Raw genomic sequence first — 15,951 nt, 5'->3', positions numbered from 1 at the left:
GATGATCTCAGAATTGAGCTAGAAAAAGAAAAGGAGAAGAATGATGGCATTCCTCAGGATATGCTGAAATTACTCCAAGCCAAAAACTAAGCACCTGGTCCTTCCCAGCCTTAAGCCTCCTAGCCTAGTGTAGATCAACCAGTGACCCAGTTCGAGATTTGTTTTTGTTGCTTTTGCTCATGATTCCAATGTTTTTATTTCATCTTATGCCTTGTGGTAGGATCTTATCAATCATCAATTAAATTCACTGTCTTTTACTCTAACTGTTTGTTTATATTTCTTTGATGGTTAATATCCTCAGATTGATATATGATGATTAATCCATGATTGCATTTAAAGTATCCCCAGTGGCCATGAGTAATTTTTAAAATCTGGTTATCTTACTTGTTTATGCAACTTTTCGATGATCCCAAAAGGGGGAAAAAGGTTGTGCTTACACTTTGAACAGTGATATTTATAACCTAATGAACATGGTCCTTGATGATAATTGATAAAAAAGTAAAATGTTTCTAACATTGTGATGATGTTAAACTAAGTTAAAACAGGGCCTAACCTTATGAAAAGCAAAGAGTTTGTCATCATAAAAAATGGGGGATTTGTTGGCCTAAGTGAAGGTTTGTTTTGAAGATTGACAAAGGAAGCTCAGGCATGAACCATGTCCATCCCCTATGTACACAGATACAGGTAGATTCGAGCATATAGGATGCACATGAAGGAGATAAGTTTAACTTGGTATATTTGATATCTCCTGATTGAAAAGGTTACATAATTGATAAGGAGAAGGACTCCTTACTCAAAGAGAACACTATCCAAGATAAGGGAGGAGTTAGAAGTTGAGAACAACTAGAACTCTTCCACCAAGGAAGAGTAGCATTAGAACTCTAGTGGTTTCTTCATCTACTAACTCTATATATTGCAGGATGTTCTCATTCTACATGTACGCACAAAAGCCGAAGTTAAACATGAATTGAGAGCAAAATAGCAAGGCATTTTGCAAGCAATTCGTGTGTGATTCAAGTGTGCAAACCTGAAGCTACATGAACCAGATAGAAGAACTAGTTCCAAGTATCTGTCTTTTATTCTAGTTCAATTGTAGTAGGTGTTTTCATATTGTACCTTTCAGATTTATCTAGAAGCAATTGTAATAGGTACTTAGAGTATTCAAGTTAGAGATAACTTGAAGTTGTCGCAACAGTTAGAGGCCGGTTGCCACAACGGCTTAAGAGTTAATCCTTAGGTTTACAAAGTATTTTGCAAATGCTGTTTTGGCTTAGTGATTTAGTGAAGTGTTTGGAAAAATCCTACTGAGTAGTAGGTCGTGGTTTCTTCACCTTTTGAGCCGGGTGTTTTTCACTTAAAAATACTTGTGTTCTTTACTTTCCGTATTTACTATTTCAACAATAGTAGGTTAAGGAACACTTAGAAGAACCAGGTCTTTCTATAATCAGTGCACGCGAAAAATTGGACACCTCACAAATCACCCCATTTATGTGGTATTGAAGTTAAAACTTCAGAAAACTCCCGGCTCACGAAATTAAAAGCCACGACCTACCCTTGTAGGATTTCAACTTCACTACTGAGCAAACTTTAGATTACAACCTATTGTAACCTAGGAATTAACCTCTTAATCCCTCACTAACTTGTAACAACTCTATTACAATTCCCTTTGTAATAACTTTACTACAAAGTTTATAACTCGACTAACTCTAGCCAAGACTCAAACACAAGGTTTATGTTTTTACAAAAGTTTCCTACACAATGCTTCTAACTAAGCTAAGTAGGAATCACAGGTAAAGTACTTTAACAAAGGTACAACACAACTAAGGACATGTAATAACTCAATACAGAGAACTGGTCCTTTGTTATATTGTTCTTTGTTCTTGATGCCCTTGAAAATCGCTTGCAGGATTGACGCAAACACTTGAGAGAACGCCGGATAGATTCTTCAATGTTCAAGTGATGTTTTGCCTTTGGTTCAATGTTAATATTACATAGATGACATCACTTGAATAATGCAAGCATGTTTGGTACAAGGGCATTCCCAATAAAGTTGATTGCTGTACCGTTTTGCACTGTTGCGTATGCAGGCAACAACTGTATAATTGTTGGGGGGTTGACTGGTACAGTCACCAAGGGAACTGTTGTCCATATATTTCCCTATTGTTTCTTTGACTCTAAAGAGTTGATTCATGTCCCCAGCTTGAGACTTGTTATTCTTACGTACTTGAGAATGTGTGTCAGGTTCCTTATCTGGTTCTTATCATTAAGTTTGTTAGATCATCAAAATATAACAAGAATCCATATAACCTATAAATTTTCCCCTTTTGATGATGACAAACTTATAATTGAAGTTCTCCCTAAGAACCAGAATTCCCCCTGAATCTGTTCCCTATATTGTTCCCCTTTAATTTATCTTCCCCCTTTTGGAATCATAAAAAGATTAGTAGCAAGCAAGAATCAAAAAGAAGTCTAGCTTGGTTAACTCATGCCATATGTGTGCACACAACATAACAAAAAAACAGAGCAAAAGAGAAAGACATGCACAACAAAAGGACCAAATTATCATTAAGTTTTGGAAATAAAACAGGGAGCAGTTCCATTGTTACCAAATCATCCACAAAATAAAAACAACAAAAAGGTACCGGTCATAAACATCTCTAAGCATAAGAAAAGAAAACAGAGGACATGCACTAAGAACCTGACACTGGGAAGGGAACGACTGTTAAGGTGCATTGGAAGGGGGAGCACTGGAGGCAGAGGAAGAGGCAAGAGTTCTAAGAAGGATCTCCATTCGATCATTTGCAGACACCTTCTCGTTAGCAACCTTTCCTTCCGATCCTCAACCTATTTCCCTAGAGCAAAATTTTCCTTTATCAGACGGGAAACCTCTATGCTTTGGGAACTACTGGAAGCATGTGTCTCCTGGGCCTTTGAGATACCTCAAGATTCTTTTGGCAGCTTTCAGATGAGATTTCTTTGGATTAGACTGAAACCTAGCTCAAAGTCCCGCACTGAAAATAATATCTGGTCTACTTGCTGTGAGATACAAGAGTGACCCGATGATACCTCTATACATGGTATCATTTACAGGAGAAACATGTTCATTTATGTCCAGACGGGTAGCAGTGGCAATGGGAGTTTGCTTGACTTGTAATCCCAAGAAGAAATTTAATTCCCCTATTATGCTCATTTCAAACTCACTTTCCATAAGTTTTGCAAATTCCTCACACATCGAATCATTTGTTTCTCCAAAGATGATGTCATCAACATAGACTTGCACAATGAGCAGGTTCCTCTCTCATTTCTTCAGAAATAAGGTATTGTCAATTTTTGCTCTTGTAAAACTATTTTCAAGAAGAAATGTGGACAACCTTTCATACTAAGCACGAGGAGCCTGCTTTAGCCCATATAATGCCTTGTCAAGTTTAAAAACATGCCTAGGATGCTCATGATTCTCAAATCCAGGTGGTTGCTTGACGAAGACTTCTTCTTTTAGAAAGCCATTCAGAAATGCACTTTTGACATCCATTTGGAACAATTTGAATTCCATATGAGATGAAAAGGCAATGAGGATTCTGATGGCCTCCATTCGAGCAACTGGAGCAAAGGTTTCATCATAGTCAATCCATTCTTCCTGATTGTAACCTTGAACTACTAGCCTTGCCTTATTTCTAGTTGTGTTTGCAAACTCACCAAGTTTGTTTCTGAATACCCACCTGGTTTCTATAACAGTTCTATCAGCAGGTCGTGGAACCAGGTGTCATACGTTGTTCCTCTCAAATTAATGGAGTTCTTCTTGCATAGTCGTAATCCAATCAGCATCTTTCAATACTTCGTTGATATTTTTGGGCTCAATTTGAGAGAGAAAAGCTGAGAAGGCAAGCAAGTTTCCTGTCTTTGATCTGGTTTGAATTCTTGAGTTAAGAAGAGTGATCACATTTTCAAAAGGATGTGAACTTTTGTGTTTCCAGTTAGACACTTGAACCTCATTGTGGGAAGGTTCAGGTATTTCTGAAAGTGATCCTTGGTTGTCGTGAGTTCTGCTTATCACCTCAGCATGTGGGGTGCCTTGGACAACATTAACAACTCTATTTTCAGCTTCAGTTGTTGTGATTGAGGAACCAGGTTCCTCCCCATTAGTTGGAGATATGACTGCACCATTATCATTTAATTCCTTGACGTGGCTCATCATGTCAGCTTCACCAGGGACAATTGACTGTTCTCTATCTTGATCAATCTTATCATGTGAATCCTTCCCACATAAGTGGTGAGATTCATCAAAGATCACATGTATACTTTCCTCAATGCATTGAGTTCGTTTGTTGTATACTTTGTTGGCTTTGCTTTGTGATGAATAGCCCAGAAAGATTCCTTTATCAATTTTGGCATCGAATTTTCCAAGTGCTTCCTTGCCATTGTTGAGGACAAAACATTTACACCAAAATGTCCTTATATATGTCAGCTTGGGCTTCCTCCTGTTCAGCAGTTCATATGGGGTTTTGTTCAGAAGGGACATAATCATGCACTTGTTTACCAAGTAGCATGCAGTGTTGACGGCTTCTGCCCATACGTTTTTTGCAATACCACTGTCAATCAACATTGTTCTTTACATGTCTTCAAGGGTCCTATTTTTCCTCTCCACAACACAGTTTTGTTGAGGTGTTCTTGGAGCTGAAAAATTATGAGTGATGCCATTTTCAGCACAGAATTCGTCGAATTTGGCATTGTCAAATTTTGTGCCATGATCCGACCTTATACTTGCTACATTATGGCTCATCTTCACCTGGATCTTTTTTGCAAATGCAAAAAATACTTCAAAGGTTTCATCCTTAGTTCTGAGAAACAGAGTCCAAGTGAATCTTGAATAGTCATCCACAATTACGAAGATGTACTTGTTTCCTCCTCTACTTGGAACTCTCATAGGTCCACATAAATCCATATGGAGGAGATCAAGTGGCCTTGAGGTACTAACTTCCTTTTTGGGCTTGAAAGAAGATCTGACTTGCTTTCTTTTTACACATGCATCACACACCTTGTGATCCTTGAAGCTTTCCTTGGGCAGGCCACGAACCAGGTCCTTCTTGACCAATTTTTTTAGTAATGTAAAGCTTGCATGACCTTGTCTTCTGTGCCATAGTTCAACATCATCATCTACAACACTCAGACAACTGAGATCCCTATTTTGCAGGGATTCAAAGTTAGCAGCATAGATGTTTTGTATCTTTTAGCTACCAAAACCACTTCACCAGCCACAAGATTTGTGACTATGCATATTTTTGACACAAATTCCACTTTGTTTCCCTTGTCACAGATTTGGGAGACACTCAACAAGCTGTACTTCAACCCGTTCATATAGTACACATTTTCAATTGAGTGAGAGAGAGACTTTACAATCCTTCCAACTCCCAGAATGTATCCCTTTTTCCGTTTTCCAAAGGACACACTCCCTCCTTGCAGGGCCTTGAGTGAAAGGAAATCATTTGTGCTTCCAATCATATGCTTCGAGCAGCCCCTATCCATGTAGCATTGTTGGCTTCTCCCTTTCACTACTCCCTGCACAAGAAAATCAAGGGTTAGACTTAGGAACCCAAACAAGTTTGGGTCCCTTGTAATGAGGAAAGGGATGAATCGGGACTCTCTTGGTCCAAGCAGGCATCACACATTTTTTATATGAGGGACCAGGTTCTTTAGCAGTAGTTACCTTTTCAGAAAAAACTTTGTTTTTCTGTTGAGACTGAAATTTGGCCTTATAGGTTTCCTTAAAGTGCCCAGTGTTACCACAATGAGTACAGAGCTAGTTATCAGGTACAATAAGGTACTTGCTATGAGGGTTGTAAGGATTTTTTTTCCCTTTGGAACCCTATTCCTTGCATGTTTCCCCCATTGTTCTTATACATGGAAGTGATAGCATCAGAGGACCATGTCCACTTAATTGATTTTTCTAGATCACTCTTAACTCTTCCTAGATCTTCCTGAAGTTACTTGTTTTTCTCAAGTTCAACACACAGACTAGATTTTACTGATTTTAACTCATCTTCAATCCTAAGATGTTCCTCACTTGCAACTTCCTTTCCCTTTCGAGTAATCTCATGACTACCTTATCATTTTTGTTCATCAGTTGTTTCCTTTAGGTCCACAACTACTACTAATAGCTCATCTCTCTCATGATCTATGTTAGCTACCTTTTCAATTAAGGCTTCTTTATCTTCTTTAAGACACTTAAGGATCTCTTTTAGATCAACCACAACAACCATTAGGTCATCTCTCTCATGTTCTATGTTTACAATTAATTCAGTTAGGGCATCTTTTTCTTTTTCCAAACTCTCAATGGTTTCTTTTAAATCGACCACAACAACTACTAGATCATCCCTCTTATGTTCTACTTCTCCTAGTTCCACAGTTAAAGCATTTTTATCATTTATAAGACTGTGATAAGCATCAATTAAAATATTTGCCAAGGACATAAGTTTTTTTTGAAGAGTAAGACTTCAGATTTCTTTGAACATCTAGAAAGTTTACCTCATCATCATTATCTTCATTGTCGTCAGATTGTGCCACCAGGGCAAAGATAGAGTCATATTCGGTTACTTCACTTTCTATTGCCATTATAGAGCTTTCACCTTTTTCATCATCTTCACCAGATTCGCTGGAAGAGTCTCCCCATGCAGCAAGAGCTTGTTTCATAACGTTGTCATCAACATCTTTTTTTGGAATCATTTGTCAGGAACCTGGTTCCTTTTAGCTGCTTTGTCTATGTTGTATTTGTACTGATCTTGCTTGAGGAGAGGGCAATCTTTGATGAAATGTCATGACTTTTCACACTTATGACATAGGTTATAGCCTCTTTTCTTGCTGGAGCTGCCCCATTTTGGAATAACTCCATTTTTGCGAACCATTTTATGAAATCTCTTTGTCAAGTAAGCCATATCAGCATCCTCACCACTTGATTCATTGTTGTCTGTCTTGAAGACCAGGTTATTCTCCCTTTTGGGTTCTCTTCTTTCATTGTCCTTCTTTTTCTTCATTTCATAAGTGTTCAGATTCCCAATGAGCTCATCAATGGTCAGCTTCTGTAGATCCTTTGCATCCATGATAGCATTTACTTTACTTTCCCAGGAACTGGCAATATGCTAAGTATTTTCCTGACAAGTTTGTTCCTTGGAATGATTCTCCTAGAGAATGGAGTTCATTGACGATAGAGGTGAAGCGAGTGTGAATGTCCTGAATGGACTCATCATCTTTCATCCTGAAGAGCTCATACTCTGTGGTTAGCATATCAATCTTCGACTGCTTGACTTGAGTTTTCCCTTCATGAGCTATTTGGAGAGCTTCCAGGATCTCCTTAGCAGACTGACATGCTGAAATCTTGTTGTATTCGTCTGGTCCAATACCATAGACAAGAATTGTTTTTGCTCAAAAGTTCTTGTCTATGACCTTGCGATCAACATCATTGAATTATTTTCTTGTTTTGGGAACTGTTACTGCTGGGTCACCACTGGTCTTCATAGGGACGAAGGGTCCATCGCAGATAACATCCCAGAGCTCTGAATCTTCAGCCATGATAAAATCATGCATCCTTGTCTTCCACTATCCATAGTATTGGCCGTTGAATCTTGGTGGTCTTTAGGTAGATTGACCTTCTTCAAAGTTTGGTAGAGCAGCCATGAGGATCCTTTCTAGGTGTTAGCCTCATAGAAAGAACCCGCTCTAATACCAATTGATAGAAACTAAGGGTCCACCAAACTATATAGAGAACTAGATTTTCTATTAGTTTTCACTGAACGCACGCACACTGCAGTAAGTAAATAACACAATGGAATTTTACGTGAAAAACTCCCAGCTCACGGGATTAAAAACCACGACCTACCCTTGTAGGATTTCAACTTCACTACTGAGCAAACTTCAGATTACAACCTATTGTAACCTAGGAATTAACCTCTTAATCCCTCACTAACTTGTAACAACTCTATTACAAGCCCCTTTGTAATAACTCTATTGCAAAGCTTACAACTCGACTAACTCTAGCCAAGACACAAACACAAGGTTTATGTTTTTACAAAAGTTTCCTACACAATGCTTCTAACTAAGCTAAGTAGGAATCACAGGTAAAGTAATTTAAAAAATGTGCAACACAACTAAGGACATGTAATAACTCAATACAGAGAACTGGTCCTTTGTTATGTTGTTCTTTGTTCTTGATGTCCTTGAGAATCACTTGCAGGATTGACGCACACACTTGAGAGAATGCTGGATGGATTCTTCAATGTTCAAGTGATGTTTTCCTTTGATGTAATGTTAATATTACATAGGTGACATCACTTGAATAATGCAAGCATGTTTGGTACAAGGGCATTCCCAATAAAGTTGATTGTTGCACCGTTTTGCACTATTGCGTGTGCAGGCAACAACTTTACAGTTGTTGGGGGTTGACTGGTATAGTCACCAAGGGAACTGGTGTCCATCTGTTCCCCTGTTGTTTCTTTGACTCTGAAGAGTTGATTCACGTTCCCAGCTTGAGACTTGTTATTCTTACGTACTTGAGGATATTTATTAGGTTCCTTATCTGGTTCTTATCATCAAGTTTGTTTGATCATCAAAACATAACAAGAATGCATATAACCTATCAACACCCTTCTATTCTCATCTTTTTCCTCTCCTCTTTCAACATATTAACACGTACATCAGACTGTAGGTAACATGAATAGTGTGATAGAGCAATTCTTCATTCTTCAAATGATGTTTGGATTTATGTGAACCTTCTACAATTCTTCTTGGTCAAGTTTTAGGGCAAAATGATTTTAAAAGAAGACTCAAGAATCAAGCTTTATCTAAAAAAAAATTACGATTAAACATACTGTAAGCTATCGACTGTAGCACAAAATTAAGGATTGAATAAGAATTCTATTGCTAGCAAGAAAGCAAAGAATATCTATGGAAAAATGTAAACTACAGTTGTAATAAAATTATTAAAGAATTCAAGAAACTATAATTGGATCCTAAATAGATCCAAGTCTTAATTCTGATTTTTCAGTATTTTTTCCTAAAACTAATAGATGCCACATCACTAAATAGGTACTGAAAATTATATTTTCGGCTAATTAAAAACTTTAATGGCGAGTTACTACGATCAACTTATAAAAAAATAAAGACCTGCTATTACAAAGTAGGCAAATACGAGAGATAAGCAGAATAGCTTACAACTACATCTACAATAATGAACATCTGGGTATGAACTGGTTGTGTATGAGCTTCTGGGTTCTACTTGCCGTTGGTTTCGTTCAATCACCATTATTCTGCTCTCCTGTAATCTTGTTTGCACATGATCTCCTCTAATCTTATTTGCACATTTTTTTCTGTCTTCCCACATATTTCGCATAATCTGTAAAATCGCAAGATAATGCTATAAGATGTTGTTGCATGCCTTACTCAATATTAAGTACAACCACAATGCTATAAGATAAAATGCAAGGAATATTAAGTATAACCACAATGCTATAAGATAAAACTCAAGGAATATTAAGTACAACCACAACTACAACTCAATTTTGAGGTCAGTTATATGAATCCTTAATGTCCATGTTGTTTGTCCAAAAAGTGATAATCTTTGGCTAAACTAATTAATCGGTTATTTAAGAGGTTAATCCTAGTTAAATATAATAACTTCAGATCTGGGTTAAGTAATGTAAGAGATGTGGATAGTGTCACGATATATTTAATGCATTGAGTATTAAATGCTTCGAATGCAATAATGTATTAGAAATATCAGATATTAAATAGCAATAAATGACACCAAATGTAAATAGAGAGGAAGATTCACCCAATATTGAATGAGGTGGATGATTCCTTTCTCTGACAATGATGAATGACAAGAATATGTGAGAATATGGAAGACTTTCTCGGATCTGGTGGAATGACAATGAATAATCCAAAAAGATGAATCTCTTCAGAAAGGTGTTCTTTGTATTTCTCTAGAGAGCTTGATTTTCAAAAGAGTTCTTATCACATAGAATATTACCTAACCTTGATCTTATCTCTCATTCTATTTTTAAGGAATATTCCCAAAGAACCCTAAAAGTACAAACATGGGGAATATTCAAAAGATCCCAATACAAAACTAACTGTTACTACTACCTACACTACTCGACCTCGGCCGCGGTTGACCGCCTGGCGATACGTTCTGTTAATTACTGGTCGACCTAGGCCGAATTGCTCATGATAATCATCTCTTCATGCTGAATTTCTTCGGTCTAATTTCGACCCATACAGTTAGTCCCTCTGCTTAACGAGGTTATCTTTTGGTCGACCTCGGTGAGCATACTTCATTAGTCGTAGTCGAGAAATTCAGGTGGGCAGGTCGAGTAGTGAAGATCATGGTCGAGATGGTAACGTGGCACTTTGCAGGCCATAACTTATCGTGACATTGGTTCAGACTGACGTCACAGCATTATGCGTCATTATTACACATCTTCCTCTATAAATAGGGGTTGGGAACCCTTCTTGTGATCCTTTATGTTTTCTAGCATTTGAACCAGCATATTTTCCTCCCTTCTTCTTCTTCTTCTTCCTGTATTCTTGCTCCTGTTGCTTCCATTCTCGCACCCTTATTCTTCTTTCTGGTTGGAGCAATTCCTTCTACTTCTACCTTTATCGAGTTTGGTTGCTGACATTCACGATTGGGTAAGTCAAGTCTTGCCCCACATGGTAGGGATCCGTGAATGGTTGGCGTTCCATAAGAAGTTTGGGCGTAAACCTTCTATGACCGGTGAGTCATTTATTTTGAAATCTTGTTTCTTCGGCCCTCATGTTGTCTTCTTTTCCATCTCTTCTCTTCTGTGGCGGGGTTGGCTTAACTTCTGCTTTTTTTTGTCAGGTCGGAGAGCTTCGAGAAGAGTGAAGGCTCATACCCCCGCTTTTCATCAGCCAAATGCTATGACAGGGTCTCTACTTGGTGTGACTGCAGGCAGGTCCATTCAAGCGACTACTTCTTCTCAGACCTCGGTACTGCGCAAGCCTAGTAGACGAGCGGCGGCCCCATCGGCGGAGACTCCGGCTTCCCCTTTGTCACACTTGGTAGACGAGTCATCACCGAGTGAGGAGGGACTGATTCCACTTAAAAGGATGAGGGTGGAAGTCAGTGACGGGGCATCTGGAGCCGAAGAGTCGACAAGGGGCGACCCTGAATCGTCCATGGCCACATCGGAGAGTGCGGTGGATTTGGTTACTATGGCTTCGCAGCCTGTGGAGGTCGTAGAAGATGCTCCTCTGCCCGAGGTCATTGTCGAAGAAGAAGGTCTACCAGAGGCTACCTAGGCCGTGCCGAGGAGCAATCCATCACGTTCAAGACAGGCTGACGTTCCTTCGTCAATCGAGGATAGAGGGAAGAGTGTGGCCGTGGATGGCTACGAGACCGATTCTGAAGTCGACCCTGAATAGGTGCGGATGTTCACTGAAGGGTTTACTCGGGTGGAGGTCAGGCTAGAGGGATCCACTTGCACCATAGTCATCCCCCTTGACCGCGACTTATTGGTGAATACAGAGAACATGGTTCCCTCTTTGGGTCCTCTCTGCTCTAACATCGAGGGCATGACATTACAGACGTTCGATGATACTGCTCTGTCATCGGGCATATCCGGAATGTCCTTGAGGGTAAGTTTATGATCTTTCTAGTTCTCGTGCCTTACATTCTTCCTCTTCTTTTTTTAGGCTGACTTCCTTCTTCTTCTACTTCCTCTTTTTCATTAGACTATCATTTTGGAGATTGAGAGTGCCCGCCAAGAAGAGAAGTGGAAGGCTATTTTTAAGAAAATAGAGAGGAAGTACCGTGAGTACCGCGCCAAGAATCGTGAGATCTGCATCCGATTTGGTGTGGATGACAACTTCCAGGCCCTTAGGGATGAGTTGAAGTAGAAAGACGATGAGCTTGTGAGAGTCATCGGCAAATGCAACGAGCTAGAGGGAGCACTTAGAGTCAAAGAGGATGAGCTCGAATTGAGCAAGGGGGTCAAGGCTGAGTGTGCCGACCTTCAAGCTCAAGTGGCATCCCTGCGGGCTAAACTTGAGCAGAGTTCGATCAGAGCCAACAACTTAAGTGACGAGGTGATCGAAAAGGCGGCAAAGTTGGGGAAGGCCGAGAAGAGCAGGGTGGAGGCTTTGGCGAAGGTGGTAGCATTGGAAGATACCAACTGCGCCCTCCAATCTGAGCGGGCGAGTGATGCGGATATGATCGTGCTTAGGGAGGAAGGCTTGATGAGCGGATTGGGGGTCTTGAGAAAGAGGTTTCGAACCTCAATGATCATATCGCCGTTCTCGAGGCCGAAAAGGCACATCTGTTGGCTCGACCGTCTTCCCCTCATACTTCTACTTATACCGAGATTCTGTGGTATTTGTACGAGAAATGGATCCATACCGAGGCCTGGCTAGACATATTCAGGGACTTGATGATGACAGGGAGAGTTTCTGAGGTTGAGTTTGAGGATGCTCGTGCTAAGGTGCGCGCAACTCGGGCTGCCTGTGGTTATGATCCCGTTATGCCGGGGGCTGGTGATGGTGAAGATGACTTGGATGGGATTGGGAAAGGTGCTTGGTATGATGACGAATACTTGGACGATGAGGACGGCGGTGGGGACGATGTTGCTGAGTAGTTATACTTTTTGTATCTTTTGTTTTTACTTTTGTAGGCGTCTGTTCAGCCTTTGTAAGATATCTTTTGAATTGGAATGCTACTTTTGTTGTTTGTTTCTGAATCTTCTCTGTTTTGTCTTGGATATTTTCCTCGTTTGGTTGCTTTATTAGAAGAACTCTGTGTTGGCAGGCGTTAACTCGAACGTGGTCGATTGTGACTTTAATTAGTTCGAACAAAGTCGAATGTCACCTTAATTAATTCGAACGAAGTCGAATTTCACCTTAATTAATTCGAACGAGGTCGACTGTGAATTAAATTTGAGCGAGGCAGAATGTTACTCTTTATTAATTCGAACGACGTCGAATGTGAGTTAAATTCGAGCGAGGTCGAATGTTACTCTTTATTAATTCGAACGAGGTCGAATGTGAGTTAAATTCGAGCGAGGTCGAATGTTACTCTTTATTAATTCAAACAAGGTCGAATGTAAGTTGATTCGAGCGAGGTAAAATGTTACCCTTTAATAATTCAAACGAGGTCGAATGTGAGTTTATTTGAGTGAGGTCGAATGTTACTCTTAATTAGTTCGAGCGAGGTCGAATGTGAGTTGATTCGAGCGAGGTCGAATGTTACTCTTTATTAATTTGAATGAGGTCGAATGTGAGTTGATTCGAGCGGGGTCGAATGTTACTCTTAATTAGTTCGACCGAGGTCGAATGTGAGTTGATTCGACCGAGGTCGAATGTGGTATCTTAATTGATGCAGCGTTAATTTGGTGGAGACATAGGCGAACATCATGTACTTGTATGCTTTGCTTACATATATATTGGAGAAGTTTACATATTTTTCGGGTTGGTATTCCAGTCCCAGTCTATCTAGTCCTTTCATTGGTCGACCTGGAGAAGTATTCGAGAGGTCAGGCGATGAACTGGTCAATTCGTGTCCTTACCTACTCGTGCTTAACTCGAAATGTCCTCCTCGTCGCCTCGTTAAAAACCTCCCCGAGAAAACCCAATTCGGACAAAACTCAGGTGAGGCAAAAAGAGTACGGCTCGGAGAACATTTTTCCTTAGAAGTTGAAGTACTTGAGGTGGGCGATGTTCCAGATTTTTGGTAGTAGTTTTCCTTCCATCGTTTCCAGTTGAAATGACCCTTTGTTTGATGTTGCTATGATTTTGTATGGGCCGTACCAATTTGTTCCCTGTTTTCTTTCATGTGGGTCCTCGTTTGCCTGTGTTTTGGCCTTGAGCACATAGTCCCCTGACTTTGACTAGTCTGACCTTGGCTTTTTTGTTGTAGTAGCGTTCTGCTTATTGTTTTTGGGCAATCATCCTTAAGTAAGCCATATCTCTCCGTTCTTCGGCTTCATCGAGGTCCTGCCTTCTACTTTCATCGTTTCTCGACCCGCTCTCGTGGGAGTATCTTAGAATTGGTTCTCCGACATCGACTGGTATTACTACATCAATCCCATACACTAATGAGTAAGGCGTCTCTCCTGCACTTGTTTTCGGCGTTGTGCGGTATGCCCATAGCACTTCCGGCCATAGTCCCTTGGCGTTCTTGAGCTTTTTCTTCATGATATTCAGTATTGATTTGTTGGAGGATTCCACTTGCCCATTGCCCGCGGGATGATATGACGTGGTGAGTATTCTTTTGATATGCCATTTCTCGAAGAACTCGGTGATTTTTTTCCGGTTAATTGAGGCCCATTGTCACAACTGATTTCTTTGGGGAGGCCAAAATGGCATACAATATTCTTCCATATGAAGGCGATCACTTCTTACCCGCGAATCTGGGCGAATGCACCTGCTTCCACCCACTTAGAAAAATAGTCATTTAAAACTAAAAGAAATCATACATTACCTCGCCCTGGTGGGAGGGGGCCGACGATATCCATCCCCCATTTGATAAAAGGCCAATGTGAGGTGACTGAGTGGAGGTGCTCGCCCGCTTGGTGGATCATGGGGGCATATTTTTGGCATTGTTCACATTTTTTCACAAAGTCGGCGACCTCCTTTTTCATGGTGGGCCAGTAGTAGCTCGCTCGTATGAGGCATCTGACCCGAGCTCGATTGCAGTAATGAGCTCCGTAGTGGTCTTCGTGGTCTTCTTCTAGAACACGTCGTGTCTGGTTCGGGCCTGAGCATTTTGCTAAGGGGCCGCCATACTTTCTTTTGTACAGGCCGTTGTTATGACGTTGTGCCTGGCCGCCTGCATTCGAAGTTTTTTGGATTCTTTTTTATCATCTGGGAGCACGCCGTCCTGTAAGTATGCAACAATACAATTGTGCCAGTCCCAGGTTAGGTTGATAGTTCTTACCTCGACTTTATCGATCGATGAGTGGAGGAGAGTGACCATGTTTCCTTCTCTGGTTATGCTTTTAGTGGCTGCTGCTAGTTTGGCAAGGCCGTCTGCTTCGATATTTTGTGCTCTAGCGATTTGGTCGTGCTGTCATTCATCGAATTTGGGTAATAGCTTGCAGATCTCGGACTGGTATTTTTGTAGTTGTTGCTCTTTGATTTGGAAAGTCCCTGTGACTTGGTTGGCGTTGAGCTGAGAGTCGCAGTGTAGGATGACTCGCTTAGCTCCGTACTTGAGTGCTAACCTTAGTCCTGCCATCACAGCCTCATACTCGACCTCATTGTTAGTCATGTCCGGGCATCTTATGGACCGGCGAATTACTTCACCTGTCGGGACCTCGAGCATGAGTCCCAGTCCAGACCCTGATGCGTTAGAGGCGCCATCGGTATACAAAACCCATAGGTCTTGTATTTGGAGGGAAATATGGGAGGCTTCTCTTTTGACTTTAGGCATTATTTTTGTGCTGAAGTCGGCGACGAAGTCGGCAAGTACTTGCGACTTTATCGCCGTTCGTGGTTGATAAGTTATATTATGCTCGCTTAACTCTATGGCCCAGTTGGCCAATCTGCCCGACATCTCGGGTTTATGCAAAACACTCCTCAGGGGGAAAGTCGTGACTACCAATATGGGGTGGCACTGGAAGTAGGGTCTAAGATTTCATGAAGCTACGACCAAAGCCAGGGTCAACTTTTGGAGGTGTGGATACCTCGTCTCGGCATCGACTAAAGTTTTACTAATGCAGTAGATGGGATAATGTGTACCTTTATTTTCTTGGACTAGGACCGCGCTCACTGCCACATCGGACACGGCCAGGTAAACGAGGAGGCGTTCTCCGGGCTCCACTTTAGATAGCAGCGGGGGTGAAGATAAGTACACTTTTAGCTCTTTCAGGGCATTGACGCACTCAAGGCTCCATTGGAGGCCGTTGTCTTTCTTGAGTACGCCAAAAAACTTGTGGCATCTGTCGGAGG

At 40.8% G+C, this 15,951-nt stretch overlaps 1 protein-coding gene across 1 annotated transcript; it reads right to left on the bottom strand.

The window, feature by feature from the left end:
- Positions 1–7,104: 7,104 nt before the first annotated feature.
- On the bottom strand, positions 7,105–7,560 carry LOC108944120 (uncharacterized). The gene is made up of 2 exons (XM_018768848.1): positions 7,494–7,560; positions 7,105–7,379 (listed from the first exon to the last, which is right to left on the bottom strand). Exons 1-2 carry the CDS (start codon positions 7,558–7,560, stop codon positions 7,105–7,107), a joined length of 342 nt encoding a protein of 113 aa, XP_018624364.1.
- Positions 7,561–15,951: the final 8,391 nt, after the last annotated feature.

This window comes from Nicotiana tomentosiformis, chromosome 7 (assembly GCF_000390325.3).
Source record: "Nicotiana tomentosiformis chromosome 7, ASM39032v3, whole genome shotgun sequence".
NCBI classification, from domain to species: Eukaryota; Viridiplantae; Streptophyta; class Magnoliopsida; order Solanales; family Solanaceae; genus Nicotiana; species Nicotiana tomentosiformis.
The sequence above is the reverse complement of the archived record's forward strand: the minus strand, read 5'-3'. Positions and strand labels throughout refer to the sequence as shown.

Excerpts from the sequence above, each read along its gene's own strand:
- LOC108944120 (XM_018768848.1), bottom strand. The coding sequence starts at position 7,560 with ATGGCTGAAGATTCAGAGCTCTGGGATGTTATCTGCGATGGACCCTTC. Across the intron at positions 7,380-7,493 it reads CGTCCCTATGAAGACCAGTG|ACGAATACAACAAGATTTCA; the intron begins GTGACCCAGCAG and ends GTATTGGACCAG.